Raw genomic sequence first — 17,684 nt, 5'->3', positions numbered from 1 at the left:
CCAGCTGCCCACTGCACATGTGCGAGCTGTGCTGCGCTTTGTGGATGGCCCCGCAACCTTCTGGGATCTGTGATGTGTTCCAAAAGGCTGAGGGCAAAGAGGGGGTGATCGAACTTCTGCTCAGATCGCCCTTCAAAGCTAGGTACCCGCTCCCCCATCCCAATAAAAATATCCCAAAGATGGCAGAGGGGGGGTGGGGAGGAGGGGTGAAGTTCCACTTTGCACTTTAAAGAGAACCTGTGGGTAGGTAACAAACATGTACCAATATTCTGAACAAGCAGTAAATGAGCTTTAAAACAAGCCCTCACAGAAATCTGTAGCTGTAGGCACTGTGGAGCTATTCATCCTCAAAAACCAAAGTATTGTTTAATACACAAAATCTTCCAATATGAAGGCGTTACAGCATGTATTCAGTATCTCTCATCGTATGGGGATATCGACTCAACCAAAGGGCGTGTTGCTATAAAGATAATTCTAGAATTTAAATGAGTATTGGAACCTGACTCAAACACTGGTTCTTTGGAAGTGAGCCTGATGCGTTTTTACACTGTAGTCATGTTCTTCCTTACAGCCAACGTAACTATTCCCATATATTGGAAAATTCAAAGGTTCCATCTTTAGTAGAATGATCAAAGGAATGGCTACTTTTATAACCTCCAAATATAAGAGTTGTGGTTTGATGAATAACCATAATAAATTCCATACTATCCGGACTGCTCAAATCAAGTTAAAAAAAAAACCTGTTTATACTCTAGTGTTGTCTTTGTCCCCAATGGAAGATTTCTCATTTCTTGTCCCCTGTCAACAAGGCATGAAGCAAAAAAATAAAACTTGTCAGGTTCCTTAATTGGTGCAATTTATTTTGGTTTTATTATGTATCCACTTGTGGACCAGTCCACTTGTGGACCTGTACATTGCTGGACTTCAAGTGTTTATGCTGGAATGATGCATAGAGCTGCAAGCATCACCCTGGTATCGTTTTTCAGAGCCAACGATCGGCTCTCCTATGAAAGCAATCCTAGTGGCTAACTAGCCGCTAGAACACATTTACAAGCAGCAGGAGGGGACGTTCTCCTCCCCTCCTGCTGCCTTCTGCAGCTTTCTTGAACTGTCCCGTTCCACCGAGACGCCCAATCTACCAGCCGGTGGTTCAATCATAGAGGCGAACAAAGACCGGAACCACTCTGTGCATCTCTATGATATAGCAAACTGGAAGCAATGAGCATACATCACTTCCAGTTTCCCTGGATGTCAACTGCGCCATTTTTAAAAATGAAAGGCCTTTGATCACACTGATCTTGGTGTTATAACATGCTTTTAAGGGCAGAGGACCTGTCTCAAGGGTTGTTCACTGTTTACATTCCTTGTGACTGCAATAAAAGTGATGAAAAAATATTTAAAGCAACAGTGCAAAAAAAAGAAAAAGGAAAGCCCCCACATCCCCCTGTGCTCGTGCGCAAAGGCGAACAGGCGAACACATGCATCAGTCCCGCACACAAACAGCGGTCGTCCTACACGCGAGGTATCACCGCAAACATCAGATCATGGGCAGTAATTCTAGTACTAGACCTCCTCTGTAATTCTAAAATGGTAACCTGTAAAGGATTTTAAAGTGTCACCTATGGATAGTAGATTTTACATCTTTTGTTGCCGTAGCACGGGCATGTACAATTTTATAGCATGACATGTTTCGTATCTATTTACTTGACCTAACATCACCTTTTATATTTTACCAACAAAATTGGGGGATACATTGGGGTTTATTTACTAAAGCTGGTTCACTCAGAATCTCGTGCACTTCTGCAGAGAAACCAGCCAGCTTACAGGTTTTATTGCTAAAGCTTAATTGAGCAAGCTGAGGTTAGAAGCTGATTGGCTACCATGCACAGCTCCATCAGATTCTGAGTGAACCAGCTTTAGTAAATATTAAATGTGTTTTTATGCATTCAAACTCAAAAAAGTGTATTCTTTCCAGAAAAATTGCATTTGAAAAACCAGCTGAGCAAATACCATGTGACATAAAATATTGCTACATCCACCAATTTGTTCTTTAGGGCCTCTGCTTTAATAAATATATAATATTTGGGGGTTCTAAGACATTTTCTAGCAAAAAATACTGATTGTTACATGTGAACAAAAAGTGCCAGAAAAGGACTGGTCTTCAAGTGGGCAAATGTTGAAAACTCAGCTGTAGGTCTTCTTCTCTTTCAGCTTGTGGAGGAACATATAACGGCACATATGGAATTATAAGAAGCCCAACACATTCTTCCACAAATTACCATAATAATATGAATTGCACCTACCACATCACCGTCCAGGAGAACAAGGTTATCGAGTTGAGGTATGTCAGCATTTCTTTAACATGATCATTTATATAGATGTAGAGAACACCTAAAACTGATATTTCACATCTGGATAAATGTTGGTAGGTTTGAGTCCTATGTATCTCAGGGGACAGAGCAATCTCTACTCTGTTTTCAGCCACTTGCCATGGTCATTACAAGGGGAGGGGCCCCCACAACGCTCTGGCTTTGGCTTAGCACCAGGAGGGGGAGGTGCAAAGCATTGACTTGCAGAGAAGTCGGTTTTCTATATATATCCTGTACCTGGGATCCAGGGCCCTCCACAACTGCACAGGAATTGATTTGAATACTGAATCATTATCCACACATTACTATTATTGTTAGTGAAACACATTTTGGAGGGTCTGGCAGGGTCAATTAAAACACTTAAAATGCAGAGACCTGTAGGTAAAAGGGAAATTGTAAGGTTTTTCAGATTCTTCATGGCCAACTACATCAAGGCCAAGCGAGTAAAGTTCCAACAATGTAGTATATCTCCTTACTTAAAATGGAAGTCCAGGCTTGTACTAGCTAAGCTGAAAGCTCACACCCACCTTCTAACTCCTATTCTAACCACCCTGTAGCAGAAAGATGCTTAAACTTACCTATTCTCAGGGCACTATGGTCCAGTCACGTGATCGGCTCCCAGCGGCTGTTTTTATGGGACAGGAAAGACAGCTGACAATGGATGGAATGCCTGGGCGGTGACGTCAGCCATCGTCTTACCTTCTCTCCCCTGTAGCTGGCGCTGGCTGACACAGGGGAGATCATGTGATTGGACTGGATCGCCCAGAGACTAGACAAGTATATACATCTTCCTTCTTCAGGGTAGTTTCTATAGGAGTTAGTACTAACTAAGCTTAAAACTGATTCCCTTATAAGTTTGAATTCCACATTTACTGTACGCCACATTTATTTGTTTATTACGTATCTTACATAAAATTGTTTATTTTTATCTTTTAACAGGTTTGTTAGTTTTGAATTAGAGGCTTCCCCAAGCTGCAGGTATGATTATGTTGCTGTCTATGATGGTTTGGACACCTATGCTCCTCTGCTAGGCAGCTTCTGCGGGAACACCCTGCCACCAATAATAAAAAGCCAAAGCAATAATTTGTTCCTGGTGTTCCGTACCGATGGTTCCACAACTGCTGGAGGGTGGAGAGCCTCATTTAGAGAGACGCTTGGTAAGAAATTATACATACAAGACAGTAGATTGGTAATGCAGAGGAGTAGTGGATTGCATCTGAGGGACTTACAGGTGATCATTGACATCCAGGGCTTGGCTCTCTCCACTGGTTCAAGGAAAACTATAAATTAAAATGTGTGTTTATATATATATATATATATATATATATATATATATATATATATATATATACTTCAACTTAACAATCAACTAAATTCTGGGGATATATCAAACTTGCGGTGATTATTTGTGATTGGTGATTGTATTTGCCCTGTGAATGTAAAGTGGTTCAAATTGACTAGAAATTGCCAGGTGTATTGTCTGCTTAGGTAGTACTCTTTATAAGCCATGTGGAGGAAAGAAACAGGTTTGCCTTATCCCCAGCAGCACATTCTCACCTTTCCTTTATTCTCCCACTGCTCTTTTCAGCTGTTGAGATTGAAGCAAAACATTTTCTGTTCTTTAATCTGCAATATCCTCCTTTCAGTGTTATTAGGCACATGAGATCAGTGTAGCCACAAAACATATTAATTACAATAACCTCAGGTTACCTGCTGCTAATGATGAGCTAGACAGGGATATTTATTTTCAGGCTGCAGATATAGATCACATAACAAGTAAAAGACAGAACTTCTCATAAGATATGATGGCCTGTTCAGTAATCATTTTGATCACTGTTACCATTACCATCATTTTGATACCATATTACCTTCTGTTGTTACAGTCATTAAATTTGGGACTATATGGACAGAATACCACAGACACTACAGGTGATTAAAAGAGCAAACAGACATGGCCAGCTTTGTGATGGCTGATTTTTGTGAAAGGCAACAAGAGTTACACTATTAGGCCACTTTCACATGGGCAGTTTTTCAGGTGGACCAGATCGAAAGGTCCATTCATCTCTATGGACAAGCAAGTGTAAACAGACTTGTGCCTACCCCTGAGTCCGATCTGGTCCACCAAACAAATGGAGACTCCGTCCTCTTCCATTTAGGCAGAGCAGATTGAAGGTAGTCTGGTGAGGTCTGTTTACTTCCGGCCACCCATACAGCAGAGTGGGCTCAGTTTGTGACATCGACCTGCTCTGCTCCGATCAGCAGGGGCTCTGTGAGGCCTTAAAAGAATCACAAATACAGATGAAACCCTAGCATCTTCTGTCCCCACTTCTTCCCTACAGCACTAGGGTCCCTGGTTTGAATCTTGACCATAACCCTATCTGCATAGTGTTTGCATGTTTTCCCCTGAGTGCTTTGCACTATAATAGCACAAATGTTTTCAAAATGTTGCGTGCAGCCTGTCCAGATGCTAATAGTTGGCATGTCAAGCTGAAAATCTCTTGCATTGGAGGAGCTGTTATATTCTCTGGTGGTCCATGTCTCTTACTTTCCCTCCATTCCTACACTGCAGCCTTCATAAGATTCCTTGCCATTTGATGCTTCTCTGAGTGTTGTCCCACACACTGGTTCCATCCTCTAACCCCTTTGTCAATTTATGTAGTGATGTAGGGGTTGGGGGAAGAAACCACATTACATAGAGAAGGAAACAGGCATCTGACGCTCCTGAAAATAGTAGGAGTAATAGGTGAGGCTGCTTAGGAAATAAAGTAGACTTGGGTATGTCAATAGTGGGAAAGTACATCACAAAATATGGATGAAAATATTGTTATATTGTTTCAAAATTTACACGGTATGAACATAGAAATTCAGCAGTGTCTACAGTGCTGGATAAACTTTTGCAGGTTTCTGGAGGTTTCTTATGTGCATACTCCAGTGGGATAACATTGAACAAAGTAGTGAGCACATCAATTGCTAGATGGAGATGACCATCACTACTGTATATTGCACGTTCGTAGGTTGCAACTAAATTTTTTACAAACTGACAGCTGACAGAAGATGGGCTTTTAGGAGTCAAACTGTAATGTGAACCTGATGTCTATGGTTTATGGACTTTTAAGTTGTTGTTGGGTACATTACATTAATACAGTATTTTCTCTATATAGTCTTTAATGTAAAGTTTTTGTTTCTTTGAATTGATTCATTTGTTTTGCTATCTTTTGTAAGCAATTTTAAGAAAGCTTAATTATAATTTTTTGTCAAGATCATATCAATATTATTTTGATCTGTTATCACTGGGTACGGGGCCCATAAGTGCCTACTTTGGCAATTTTGTAATTTGGTAATTTGGCAATGAGTATTTAGTTACAATAAAGAGACAGCCTTTTGTTAATACAACTTGCCCATTATATGGGACTATACTAATAATGTAACACATAATACAGACTACGCCATAATAGCACATGCTGGGATATTCCTACCACAGCAGAGTACGCGTGATATGCCAGCGCACAGCAAAAGTTACAAAGACACCAAAAGACAGCAATACAAACTTAACAGGAATTCTGAGATCTATATAAAACAAAAAAAAAAGAAAACCGAAAAGATTTTGACTGGAGTTGGACTTTAACAGATTGGTGCAGAATACTTCTTGAAAGGTTAATGCCCTTTTAGAGTGCTGCAAATAAGTTAAATGGCAGCATTAACTAGCATTATTGCTGGGCAAAACATTTTCTTTGAATATCAGATGTCATGCAGACTTATCATGTGACAGTTATCGCATTAAATATAAAATTTTGTGGTGTTCTGGTACTTGTCCATGTCTCCTGGCACACGCCTCAGATGGATGTGTGCCATTACTGATACAGTAAGTATGACTGTTAGTCACTAGAATTGCTTCAGTCATAGGCAATAACCCGCAGCAAGTGTCACAAGGATGCCTCACACTGAAACAAGAAGTTCCCATGTGCTTAAATAATGATCATCATAAGCATCATAATGCAGAATTCTGTGAAGAAAGAATTGCCTAAAAGGAAGTTTAATAAGTTCAGGATGATTAGTATCATAAAGGGGGGACAAGGGATTGAGATAGGCAACTGGATCAATGCCAGCAGTATATTAAAGGGAACGTGATCTTAGAATTGTGAGAGGTGGCATTGCTGACTTATAAAGGTGAAGGGTCCAGGTACAGTACATTATCCAGATCTTGGATTCACAACATAGTAAGTCGTGACCCTAAAGCACGTTATAAAGGGAGGAAGCTCAGACCTCACTCAGAGTATTTGGGTTAGTGACTTTCTAGGTAGTAATGGCAGGATCAGAATGATATCCCCATGACCTACACTTTAAAACAAGTCAGTAATGGTGGCTCCCAGAATTGTATTCCTACGGGTTCACTTTAAAGTTGTCACAGGTCACTGACTTACAGCACTGCAGAAAATGAATCAGGTGACATGTTCAGAAATGGGGTTCCTCATTGGCAGCTTTCATGGATCTCTTTACGAAGTCATCAGGATTGCCCATATTGAACCCTGAAATTTCTAGCTACTTGGCTGCAACACAAATCCAGTGGATTCAATACTTGGTCACAGATCTGAAACTTGTATGCAGATGAGTTGTTTTGACTTTATTTTGAGTTTTCTTTCCCTCATTTTTGTGTCAGCATCTGAATATAGGACAGTGGCAACACTAATATCTATTATAGCTACTTGTGTCTCTTTGTGCTCATTGCCCCATATATCGACCCCACTGGTACGGTCTTCCTTGCATTCTCCTTATCCTGCAAACCAAAGCCCTAAGCATATCAGTCTTCCTTTATTGTTATCAATGCATATTTTTATTTGCTTGGAGTATCACTTTATATTTCCATTGGCTCATGCATACAAGCTGACATATCCGGCTATACAGTGTATCAGGCTATAGGAGATGAGGATTGCCACACTGATAGCTGAGAATCCATTTATGTGAATGTAACCATACAATTCCAACAGCACAGGATAATGAATTTCACGGGCTCCTGAAGTCCCCCTTTATTAAAAAGTAATGGTGTAGTTGAAAGGTATAAGCAACTGCTGAAGCATGGTGTTTTTAAAAAAACTGCATACTTCTTTCTGTACACCTGAATTATTTTACCCTTTTGAGCGCAGTTCCTTTCATCTTCACTGTTACTTTTGAGACTCGATGTAGGGAGACTTTCCAACCACCCAAAACTTGATGGCCCATTTTGTTAGATAAGTATAACTAAATAGACATATCTGGACTCTCAACCATCAGTGGTCATTGGCATAGTACTGTTTTTCTCATATACCCTTGGATGTCACCTAAACGCTCCCTCATAGGCTTTATTTCTGTCAGAGAGCCACCTAACTATAGAATCAAGCTACTATATATTTTAGTTACTTCCAAACTCTAGAAACTGCTATGCATGTTATGTAGCGCTCTGAATTTTTCAGCCAGTATTGCATGAGAGTTAAACTTTTTCTGTGTTTTCAGTACTAACCCTGCTGTGCTGACCATCCTACTTCTAATAACTAAATAAAAAGTAGACAGATCTAAGGTGCTTTCCATGCAGAAAGCGGTGTTCTGGCTTTCCTGTGGTGCCAGTCAGATGACCAAATACCTGCGTGCTTGTCATATGACCTCTGCTGAAGGGGCTTACTGCATTGGGAGTCACTCTCTTCTATAGAGATCTAGTCTCTAGTGACACTGTTGTTTTTTTTTCATACCATATCACTTTGCCTTTTCAACTTTCTACATATAATTGAAACGGTGGTCACGTGGCCACATAATTGGGGGTAACATACTAGCTGTAATGATTTCTTCCACAGCCTGCCATTTAGGTCTAAGAGTGACCATGGAGAGAAGGGGTTGGAGTGATACCTAACAAGAGCCTGCAAGCAATGACCATAGTAGTACATCAAAGCCAGCCCAGAAAATAGCCGAAAGCTGGTCAGTTTTAGGAGTGGGCCTTGTTTAGGAGTTACATACATTATTTAATTGCTAAAATATAACTATTAATGTATCTGTGTTGTAAAGTAGTAAATACGGGCACTTTGATGTTGTTATAGAGTCATGTACTAAATGTAAAATGTTGAGCCAACTGTCATCTTGAGTCATCATCCAGTAAAGCAGGGCTGCTCAAGCTGTGGCCCGTGTGCCACATGTGGCCCACTGATATGGCCCTTGACCTCAAACAATGCAGGAGTTTTGGTGTGCTTTCAGAAATTGCACCTACCCACAAGATAGAAGTCTATGGCAAAGCACAGCTAAGGTGCAGGAAAGGAGCAGATGCAGTATCCAGATTATTGATATTTATTGGAACTTTTATTCTTTATTCCACTTGCTTGGACGTTCATAACCATTTATTCCTTGTCTTGAAGACCCAGCACTATCCATGATATTATATTTTTCCAGTTAAATAGTACTTTATTTATTTAGTTACCACAAAGCACTTTATATTTATTCCGGATTAATAGCACCTTGTTTCAATATCAATAAGCACTTTATATATCCTTGAGATGATACAGTCATTTACGTGTATCCAATTTTAGCGCTGAACATATATGTATTTATTTGCTCCAATACCTGCCTTGATTCCCAAAAAATGATGCCTGTTTAGAAGAATATGATCCAAATTTGCAGTGCTTAGTGTGTCTGTACCAGGGGTGGACTGACAACTCATGGGGCCCCCAGGCAATAGGGGATCATGGGGCCCCTGTGTCCTTGCCCAAACTCAAAAAAGCCTATGAAAAAGGTACCAGGGGCATCTCATGGGGCCCCCTACGGACCCCAGGCCAGGCAGTGCCCGAGTTTCCAAATGGTCAGTCCGCCCCTGGTCTGTACTAAACAGTCTTTGTAAAGTAGTTATACAATTGCCATGCTCATTTCATTGTACGGCTCAAATTTACTGTACATCAGCACCCTCTTCTGGCACAACATAAACCCAAAATGTCTTTCCGTTACATGTATTTTCTGTTAAAGGAAATATTTACGGATACATTTTTGGTCCTGAAGCATACTTCCCAGTTCTCCTTTATTTGGAGTGGCTGGTTTTCTCTCTTTTCTTCTGTCCCTCACTCTTCCTCAGTTGTCCATCTTTTTGTCCTGATGTAAGGATCTCTAAAAAAATGTATTATTTAATTGTGAAAAGTGTTCTCTGTTCTACACATTTTATCTAACCTTTAAATTATTTTATTAGTTGTTTTGAAAATCAAAAATAAATAGAAAAATGTTGATTAAAAAATTGGGTAAATACGTTTTTGGGTTTTTTTTTGTGCATTAATCTTCATTGGCCATGTCAGTGGGGACTATGTCCATGTTTGTCTATAAACCTCCTACTATCATGCAGACTTTTTCAACCGGGTGCCTTCTGGGTTATTTAGGCCGGTTCACGCTGATGTGTGGAAAACAGCATGTGATTCAGACAGGAATTGCACCACATTACTGTTCAAATCACATGGAAGTCTTTTGCAGTGCGATTTGAGCCATTCATTTTGCATGGCTCAAATCATACACCTTACCTGCAGGAAAGGTGCAGGACACTTTTTTCCGCACTGGAATCGGACCGCATGGGTGTTCACATTCATGCAATCTGATTCAGCCATTCACATTGCATTTTGTGAACCATTTTAGGTGTGTTGTTAACTTAACCATTTGCCCTCCAGAGGATTTACCCCCCTTCCTGACCAGGCCATTTTCTACATTTTGGCGGTACGTTACTTTAACTGACAATTGTGCAGTCATGCAATGCTGCACTCATATTAAATTTACATCCTTTTTTTTTTCCCCACAAATAGAGCTTTCTTTTGGTGGTATTTGATCGCCTGTGCATTTTTATTTTTTGCACTATAAAAAAAAAAAGACCAACAATTTTGAGGAAGAAATAATATTTTTTACTTTTTTGTTAGTCCAGTGTCCAGTAAAAAAATTTAAAAAATCTAATTTCTTCATAAATTTAAGCCAAAATGTATTGCTACATGTCTTTGCTAAAACAAAAATCCCAATACGTGTAAATGAATTGGTTTATGTGAAAGTTATAGCGTTTACAAATGGCGGTATATATACTGGGATTTATTTTTTTTTACTAGCAATGGTGGCGATAAGTGACTGTGGTGGGCATTCTGACACTGGGCGGGAACTGACTTGGTGTCACTGACATCCCCAGTGACACCAATACAGTTGTCAGTGCTAATAAAAAGCACTGACACTGTACTAATGGCACTGGGCAGGAAGGGGTTAACATGTGGGTCGATCAAAGGGTTAACTGTGTGCTGTTTTACTGTGGGGCTGTATGTGTGTGTTTCATTGTAAGCACACTGCTTTGCATAGCCATTCCATGCACAGCCATGCATAGCAGTGTGCAGGTACTGACGGGAGAGAACTGTTTTGTTTATAAACAGTTCTCCCCTCGATCAGAGATGCAATCACTGGGCACCCCTGAGTAATCACTGGCCGTGACACCGTGATTGACAGCCGCGGCCGCAAGTGCCCGGAAATGCAAAATCACGTATATATACGTGATTTTGTGCATCCGTGCCACTCTGTAGCAGTTCTGCTCTAGGGAGGACGGGAAGTGGTTAAAAGTGTTACTAAACCCACAACAGTAAAATCATTCTTTATATGCAGTAAAGCATGCTTGTTATACTCACTGTGGAAACTAAGGGGTTAATCCTCTGCATTGTTAAAAGACTGTTTGATCCTCTCTTCTCTGATCCTCCCTTCTTCCACAGTCCCCAATCTATCTGCTGATAGAACAGAACCTTGGGGGCAAGCTGCACATGCTCAGTTTAGTGTGTATTGCTAGAGAGTTGTTTTTTCTTCTTGGGAGAGTTCAGGTGATCAGCCTAGAGCCAATCACCACTGTCCAGACGTAGGGTCAGGGGTTATGCAGTGTCATAGGACAATCAGTGGGAGAATGAAAACTCCTCCTACAAGCTTTAACCAGTGCTTTGGTGGACACTGATAGAAATCACAAGACTGCTATATCTTGCTGATGAGAAAAGGTATTTAGCAGTTTATATTTACTAAAATAATTGCATTTCCATGTTGTGTGTACTGTGGGAGACCAGATATAGTGAATGCAGGGTCCGGGGAGACCAGATATAGTGAATGCAGGGTCCGGGGAGACCAGATATAGTGAATGCAGGGTTCGGGGAGACCAGATATAGTGAATGCAGGGTCCTGGGAGACCAGATATAGTGAATGCCGGGTCCTGGGAGACCAGATATAGTGAATGCAGGGTCCGGGGAGACCAGATCTAGTGAATGCAGGGTCCTGGGAGACCAGATATAGTGAATGCAGGGTCCGGGGAGACCAGATATAGTGGATGCAGGGTCCGGGGAGACCAGATATAGTGGATGCAGGGTCCTGGGAGACCAGATATAGTGAATGCCGGGTCCGGGGAGACCAGATATAGTCAATGCAGGGTCCTGGGAGACCAGATATAGTGAATGCAGGGTCCGGGGAGACCAGATATAGTGGATGCAGGGTCCGGGGAGACCAGATATAGTGGATGCAGGGTCCTGGGAGACCAGATATAGTGAATGCAGGGTCCTGGGAGACCAGATATAGTGAATGCAGGGTTCGGGGAGACCAGATATAGTGAATGCAGGGTTCGGGGAGACCAGATATAGTGAATGCAGGGTCCTGGGAGACCAGATATAGTGAATGCAGGGTCCGGGGAGACCAGATATAGTGAATGCAGGGTCCGGGGAGACCAGATATAGTGGATGCAGGGTTCGGGGAGACCAGATATAGTGAATGCAGGGTCCTGGGAGACCAGATATAGTGAATGCAGGGTCCGGGGAGACCGGATATAGTGAATGCCGGGTCCTGGGAGACCAGATATAGTGAATGCAGGGTCCTGGGAGACCAGATATAATGGATGCAGGGTCTGGGGAGACCAGATATAGTGAATGCAGGGTTCGGGGAGACCAGATATAGTGAATGCAGGGTCCTGGGAGACCAGATATAGTGAATGCAGGGTCCTGGATTTAACAACATTTGAACATTGGCACCCGCAACAGCATGAACGGAATACGACTGTGAAACGGTGCTGGAAATGTACAGGAATCGCTGCAAATCCCACACCACATCAGTGTGAACAAGCCCTTAGGGGTGCCTTGGCAAAATGCCTAAAAACTGACAAAAATTGCACCAAAATTGTCAACAAGCTGGCAGGTAAATCAGGCGTGACTTTTTCATTACACAAAGCCACAAGTTTTTATTGTGCAACATTACAAGTTTGGTTACCATGCAGGCCAGCTGCTGGCGTCCTAACCAATGACGTCATATGTTGATAAGGAGGATATCAGGGACCTGAGGACGTCCTAGTTTACCCCTAACCTGCCCTTCTCCATCAGCATTGGGGGTCACCTTGACTGAATGAGAAATTGAGGGAGAAGTGAGACACTGAAATACTAGTCAGTACCAGTGTGCAATGGTGTATTTGCTTTGTAAAAAATACACCTCCAATGTTGGGTGTCCTATATGTGTGAATGCTGCTGCATTATGTAAAACAATTCATTTAGTTTTCTACATTATAGAATGGGGTGCTTGAGATTCTGCAACATTTAAAGGGTACATTGACTTTAAAAGGTTACAACACTATTATAATGTATCCCTTTTAACCATCTCACAAAGTTGGGAGAAATGCTGACACTGTAAACATTGTAATCACATTCTTTTGAAAACAATGCAGTTGGCCTTTCTATATGCAACATGTTTAGGACAGCAATTTGGCTGTAAGTGCAGATATTTCAGGAGCAGACAATAAAAAAGCAAGTGCGCATAACCTGATATTTGTAACTGTACTGATATCACCCACTGGTTCAGTTGGAGCAGTGGTTCTCAACTTGTGGGTCGCAACCCCTTTGAGGGTCGAACGACCTTTTCACAGGGGTCACCTAAGACCATCGGAACACACATATTTCCTATGTGTAAAGAGCAGCTGCTGTGTTGAAAGCAGCTACTCTGTTAAAAGCAGCTACTGTGTTGAAAGCAGCAGTATTGAAGGTAAAAATGACACTCATGAATTATAATTACTGGGTAAATAATTTTATGGTTGGGGGTCACCACAACATAAAGAACTGTGTTAAAGGGTCGCGGCATTAGGAAGGTTGAGAACCACTGAGTTGGAGGAATCTCTTTTCCATAGTTCTTTTCCCATAGGATTTGGTGACCTTGCCCATGCTTGCCACATTGTCTGATGCATTTTCCACAATACAATAAGACCTCATGTAAGCTGAATACATCAGTATCCAAATATTAAAAAATTTGTGAAAATATAAATAAATGTGTAAAACTTATATGGAAAATTAATACCCTATCCCTTGACACTTAAAAGTCATACTTTCACCACTGAAAGTCCAAAGTTTAAATCATAAATCCTCTTTAGTGTCAGTAAGACCCTTCCAACAATCTTCAAAGTGATAATCCAAAAAAATGAAATCCAATGTCACAGTGTACCTCAAAAAAATACAAAGACTAAAATAGTGTATTATCCTCAGTTTAACAATATATACATACGTGAAAAATGTGAAAAAACACTATATAAACACTACGTGAGAACACGTGATTTTAGTGCAGCACTCCGTGTACACTCCAACATAAAACACTACTCCGTGAACACTTCTATGTGGCTAGAGCAGGGTCGGACTGACAACTCATGGGGCCCCCGGGCAATAGGGGATCATGGGGCTCCTGTGTCCTTGCCCAAACTCAAAAAAGCCTATGAAAAAGGTACCAGGGGCATCTCATGGGGCCCCCTACTGGCTCCGGGCCCTCGGGCAGCACCCGAGTTTCCGAATGGTCAGTCCGCCCCTGGGCTAGAGTGAATACTCTTACAATCAAAATGTGATCAAAAAGCCTTATTCAATTGCCACCACTCCTTCATTAACTCCTCCAACCTTATGTCAATTGCCAGACATTCTATGCTTCCATTTGATATATATCCTCCCCCAGCCAATCACAGGTACACACCCATGGAAAAGAGAGAATAGCTATATAGAGTAATATGTCACATAAATATATCCAGACTTTTATTGGTTGTGCTTACATGTAAATCATGATATAACCCACATAAAACCGTTTCAAATTCCCATTCCCACCTGCAAAGCAGCGCAATCGGCATTCCTGGAAGCTGCTTTGCAGGCAGGAATGGGAATTTGAAACGGTTTTAAGCGGTTTTAAATGAACGCATAGAAGTGTTCATGGAGTGTTCACAGAGTAGTGTTTTATGTTGGAGTGTACACGGAGTGCTGCACTTAAATCATGTGTTCTCACGTAGTGTTTATATTGTGTTTTTTCACATTTTTCACATATGTATATATTGTTAAACTGAGGATAATACACTATTTTAGTTTTTGTATTTTTTTGAGGTACACTGCGATATTGGATTTCATTTTCTGGTTTATCACTTTGAAGATTGTTGGAAAGGTCTTATTGACACTAAAGAGGATTTATGATTTAAATAAGACCTCCTGCACACTGGGCATTTTAAAAATGCCGGTAGCATTAGCTGTATAAAGTCATATTAAAAACGCAAGTTTTTCTGTTTTTTTTAGTGTTTTTGCATTAGCGTTTAACCGTGTTTTTCCAGCGTTAACGTTTTTATCACAAAAAGAAAATGTAAAACATTTTGCTTCAGAAACACTGGTTTGCTGTGTTTTACCACGTTTACCAGCGTTACAGCATTTTATAGCTAAAAAACTCCTCTAGAAACCCATTAGTCCTGGGGTTTTTTCCAGCCAGAAAACAGGCCTGTCAGAAAAATGCTGATTAAAGCCTATGTGTGCATGGAGACATAGGAAAACATGCTGGGGAGTTTACTGGCTGTAGAAAAAAATGCCAGAAGCCAAAAACAGCCGCTGTAAAAACACCCAGTGTGCATGAGGCCTAGTATTTAGATAAGGGGTCTCCAAACTTTCTAAACAAAGGGCCAGTTTACTGTCCTTCAGAATTCAGGGGGGCCAAACCGTGGCCATTGGGAGTAGAAAATGTTCTGACATCAGTGAGAATAGACGATGCCCCATCTTTGGTGTCAGTGGAAGGGATAGTGCCATATTTTTGGTGTCAGTGGAAAGAATTGCGACCCATTGTTTGCATCAGTGGGAGAAACTGTGCCCCATCATTGGTGTTATTGAGAGGAATTATACCCTATAGTTGGTGTCATTGGGAAGAATTGTGCCCCATCGTTGGTGTCATTGGGAGGAATTATGCCCCATCATTGGTGTCATTGGAATGAGTTGTGTCCCTTAGTTGGTGTCATTGGGAGGAATTATGCCCTATCTTTGGTGTCATTGGAAGGAGTTGTGTCCCTTAGTTGGTGTCAGTGGGGGGAATTATGCCTTATTATTGGTATCAGTAGATGAAATAGTGCCCCGAGGGTTGCAAAAAAGCAAGCAAAGGGCCACATTTTGGAGACCACTGATTTAGATAATAGAGGTGGGACCCCCTGTGTTGGTTGTAGGAAAGTTCCGACCTGGGAGCTTAAATGCATAAACTAAAACCTTGGAGTCCTGAGCAATATAATATACAATTTTAGGTTTAAAATGAAAAAAAAAAAACACATTTTAAAGTATATGTAAACCCTCACCTTGTAAAGCAAACCATCCAGTTTAAAAAAAATAAATGAAAGGTAAAACACTTGTGTATAAATATAAAAACATTATAAATACCTTTTTTTTATAAGTGATCGTATACCCTTTGTTCTCAGCTGTATAGAGAGGTGAGGATGGAGACACCACAACACACTGGTCTCCCAAGTGAATGGCTGTTCCAGGGGAGGGGGGTGTCAGGACAAGTCTGATCATTTGAGGAGAGCAGGCTGAGTTCCCAGCACCTAGAGCCAGTCAGTACCTTGATGATTGCTACAGTGCTGTCAGTCACAGATTGAAGATGCCTGCAGGAGGGTAGTAAAGAGGGATGACTTCATCAGTGTGCTGCTACACACTATCCAATCGCCAGGTTGCGGGAGGAGAGGTGACTAAGGAAGAAGAAATTCTTAGTCACCCTTTCATATGGGTAAAAATTATTTTTGAGGGGAAGGAGGACATAAATATGGTTTGTATCATTTATATCTTGAGATTATGATTTTGTAGTCGTAAAGATACTCTATGCACCACTGATACATTTGCCGCACTCCCCCCAACCTGTGCCATTATGTCATTGTCCTTGGTAAACACATGGTTCTCCAGGGTGTAGAGGAGAATGTAATCTTCTCCCAGAATGCAGTGCCTTACACGTCGTAGAATTTAATCCTTATGTATATTCCAACACTACACAGGATTATTACTCTTGGCTCCAATGAAGGAACAAAGCAATGTAGTGCAGGTAAGTGATTATCTCTGGGGTTGTCTCTTTCAGGAGGACCTGTCATTTTGCTATTTTAGAGCAAAAACTAAAACACCCTTTTTAACTATTGCAAGTTATTTTAGTCAGTCAGGATTTATATCTTCTTTTGTCAGGACCTCAGCATGGATGTGGTGGTTATCTGACTAATACCACCGGCCATTTCAGATCTCCAGACTCAAATAATGATGGGAAATATGACAAGAACTTGAATTGTGTTTGGACTATCTCAGCTCCTGTAAACAAACAGGTAAAGCTGATGTTTACTGGTTTTATACTGGAAGCAAAGTTCTCGAGAGGATGCGTCTATGACTTTCTCAAGGTAAGAAGACAAACATCCAATATCTACAGTATTCTACTATCAGTGCATTTTCTGTGGGTTCTGAGGAGACATGAGCAAACAGAGCTGATATTTTTCCCAGAGTTATCTGATTCACAGTTGGCAGAGATTACAGACTAAAAACAATGAGGCAATATTTCATGTGTCACCATTTTCTAATTTTCTGCACAAGGCATACAAAAGGGTATACCCCTCCATGACTGTGCAGTCCTAATAACAGTCTGTATGTCCTTTAGCATCATACAAATTCTTCAAGAAGTTGGCACTAAACACATATTTCATAAATTGTGGTCACTTGGCACTTCTGCACCACCACTACTCAAAACTATGGTGTAGGAAGGTGTGTGTGGCAGAAACTGAGAGCATCTTATCTGCTCTATTGGAGTAGGTAGTCTGTTTCCTCTTCTTGATGACCTAGTCAAATGACCCTTTACTATATTACCACTTTATAAGTGAATGCAGAGAAAAGTGTTGGGTATCAGCATAAAAGTGAAGAACATTGGAAATAACCCCTCAGCATCTGTTTACCAATTTCATGACTCACAAAAACCTCTCGATGGAATGTTGTCCATTCATGCATTCTGTGCTAGTCCAATAACTTTCCCAAGGGTTACATTTGGAAGTGCTATCCC

The 17,684-nt window shown here is 41.0% G+C and overlaps 1 protein-coding gene across 1 annotated transcript in view; it reads left to right on the top strand.

Moving 5' to 3' along the window:
* The window catches only part of CUBN (cubilin), a 346,655-nt gene that overhangs the window by 291,521 nt on the left and 37,450 nt on the right, over window positions 1-17,684 (top strand). The window contains exons 58-60 of the mRNA XM_089693694.1: window positions 2,212-2,341; window positions 3,309-3,526; window positions 16,829-17,034. Of these exons, the coding sequence (XP_089549820.1) occupies window positions 2,212-2,341; window positions 3,309-3,526; window positions 16,829-17,034 (554 nt within the window). The remainder of the gene's footprint in view (window positions 1-2,211; window positions 2,342-3,308; window positions 3,527-16,828; window positions 17,035-17,684) is intronic.

This window comes from Staurois parvus, unplaced genomic scaffold (genome assembly GCF_062004578.1).
Source record: "Staurois parvus isolate SC_StPar_1 unplaced genomic scaffold, SC_StPar_1.0 ptg000636l, whole genome shotgun sequence".
Lineage (NCBI taxonomy): Eukaryota > Metazoa > Chordata > Amphibia > Anura > Ranidae > Staurois > Staurois parvus.
The sequence above is the reverse complement of the archived record's forward strand: the minus strand, read 5'-3'. Positions and strand labels throughout refer to the sequence as shown.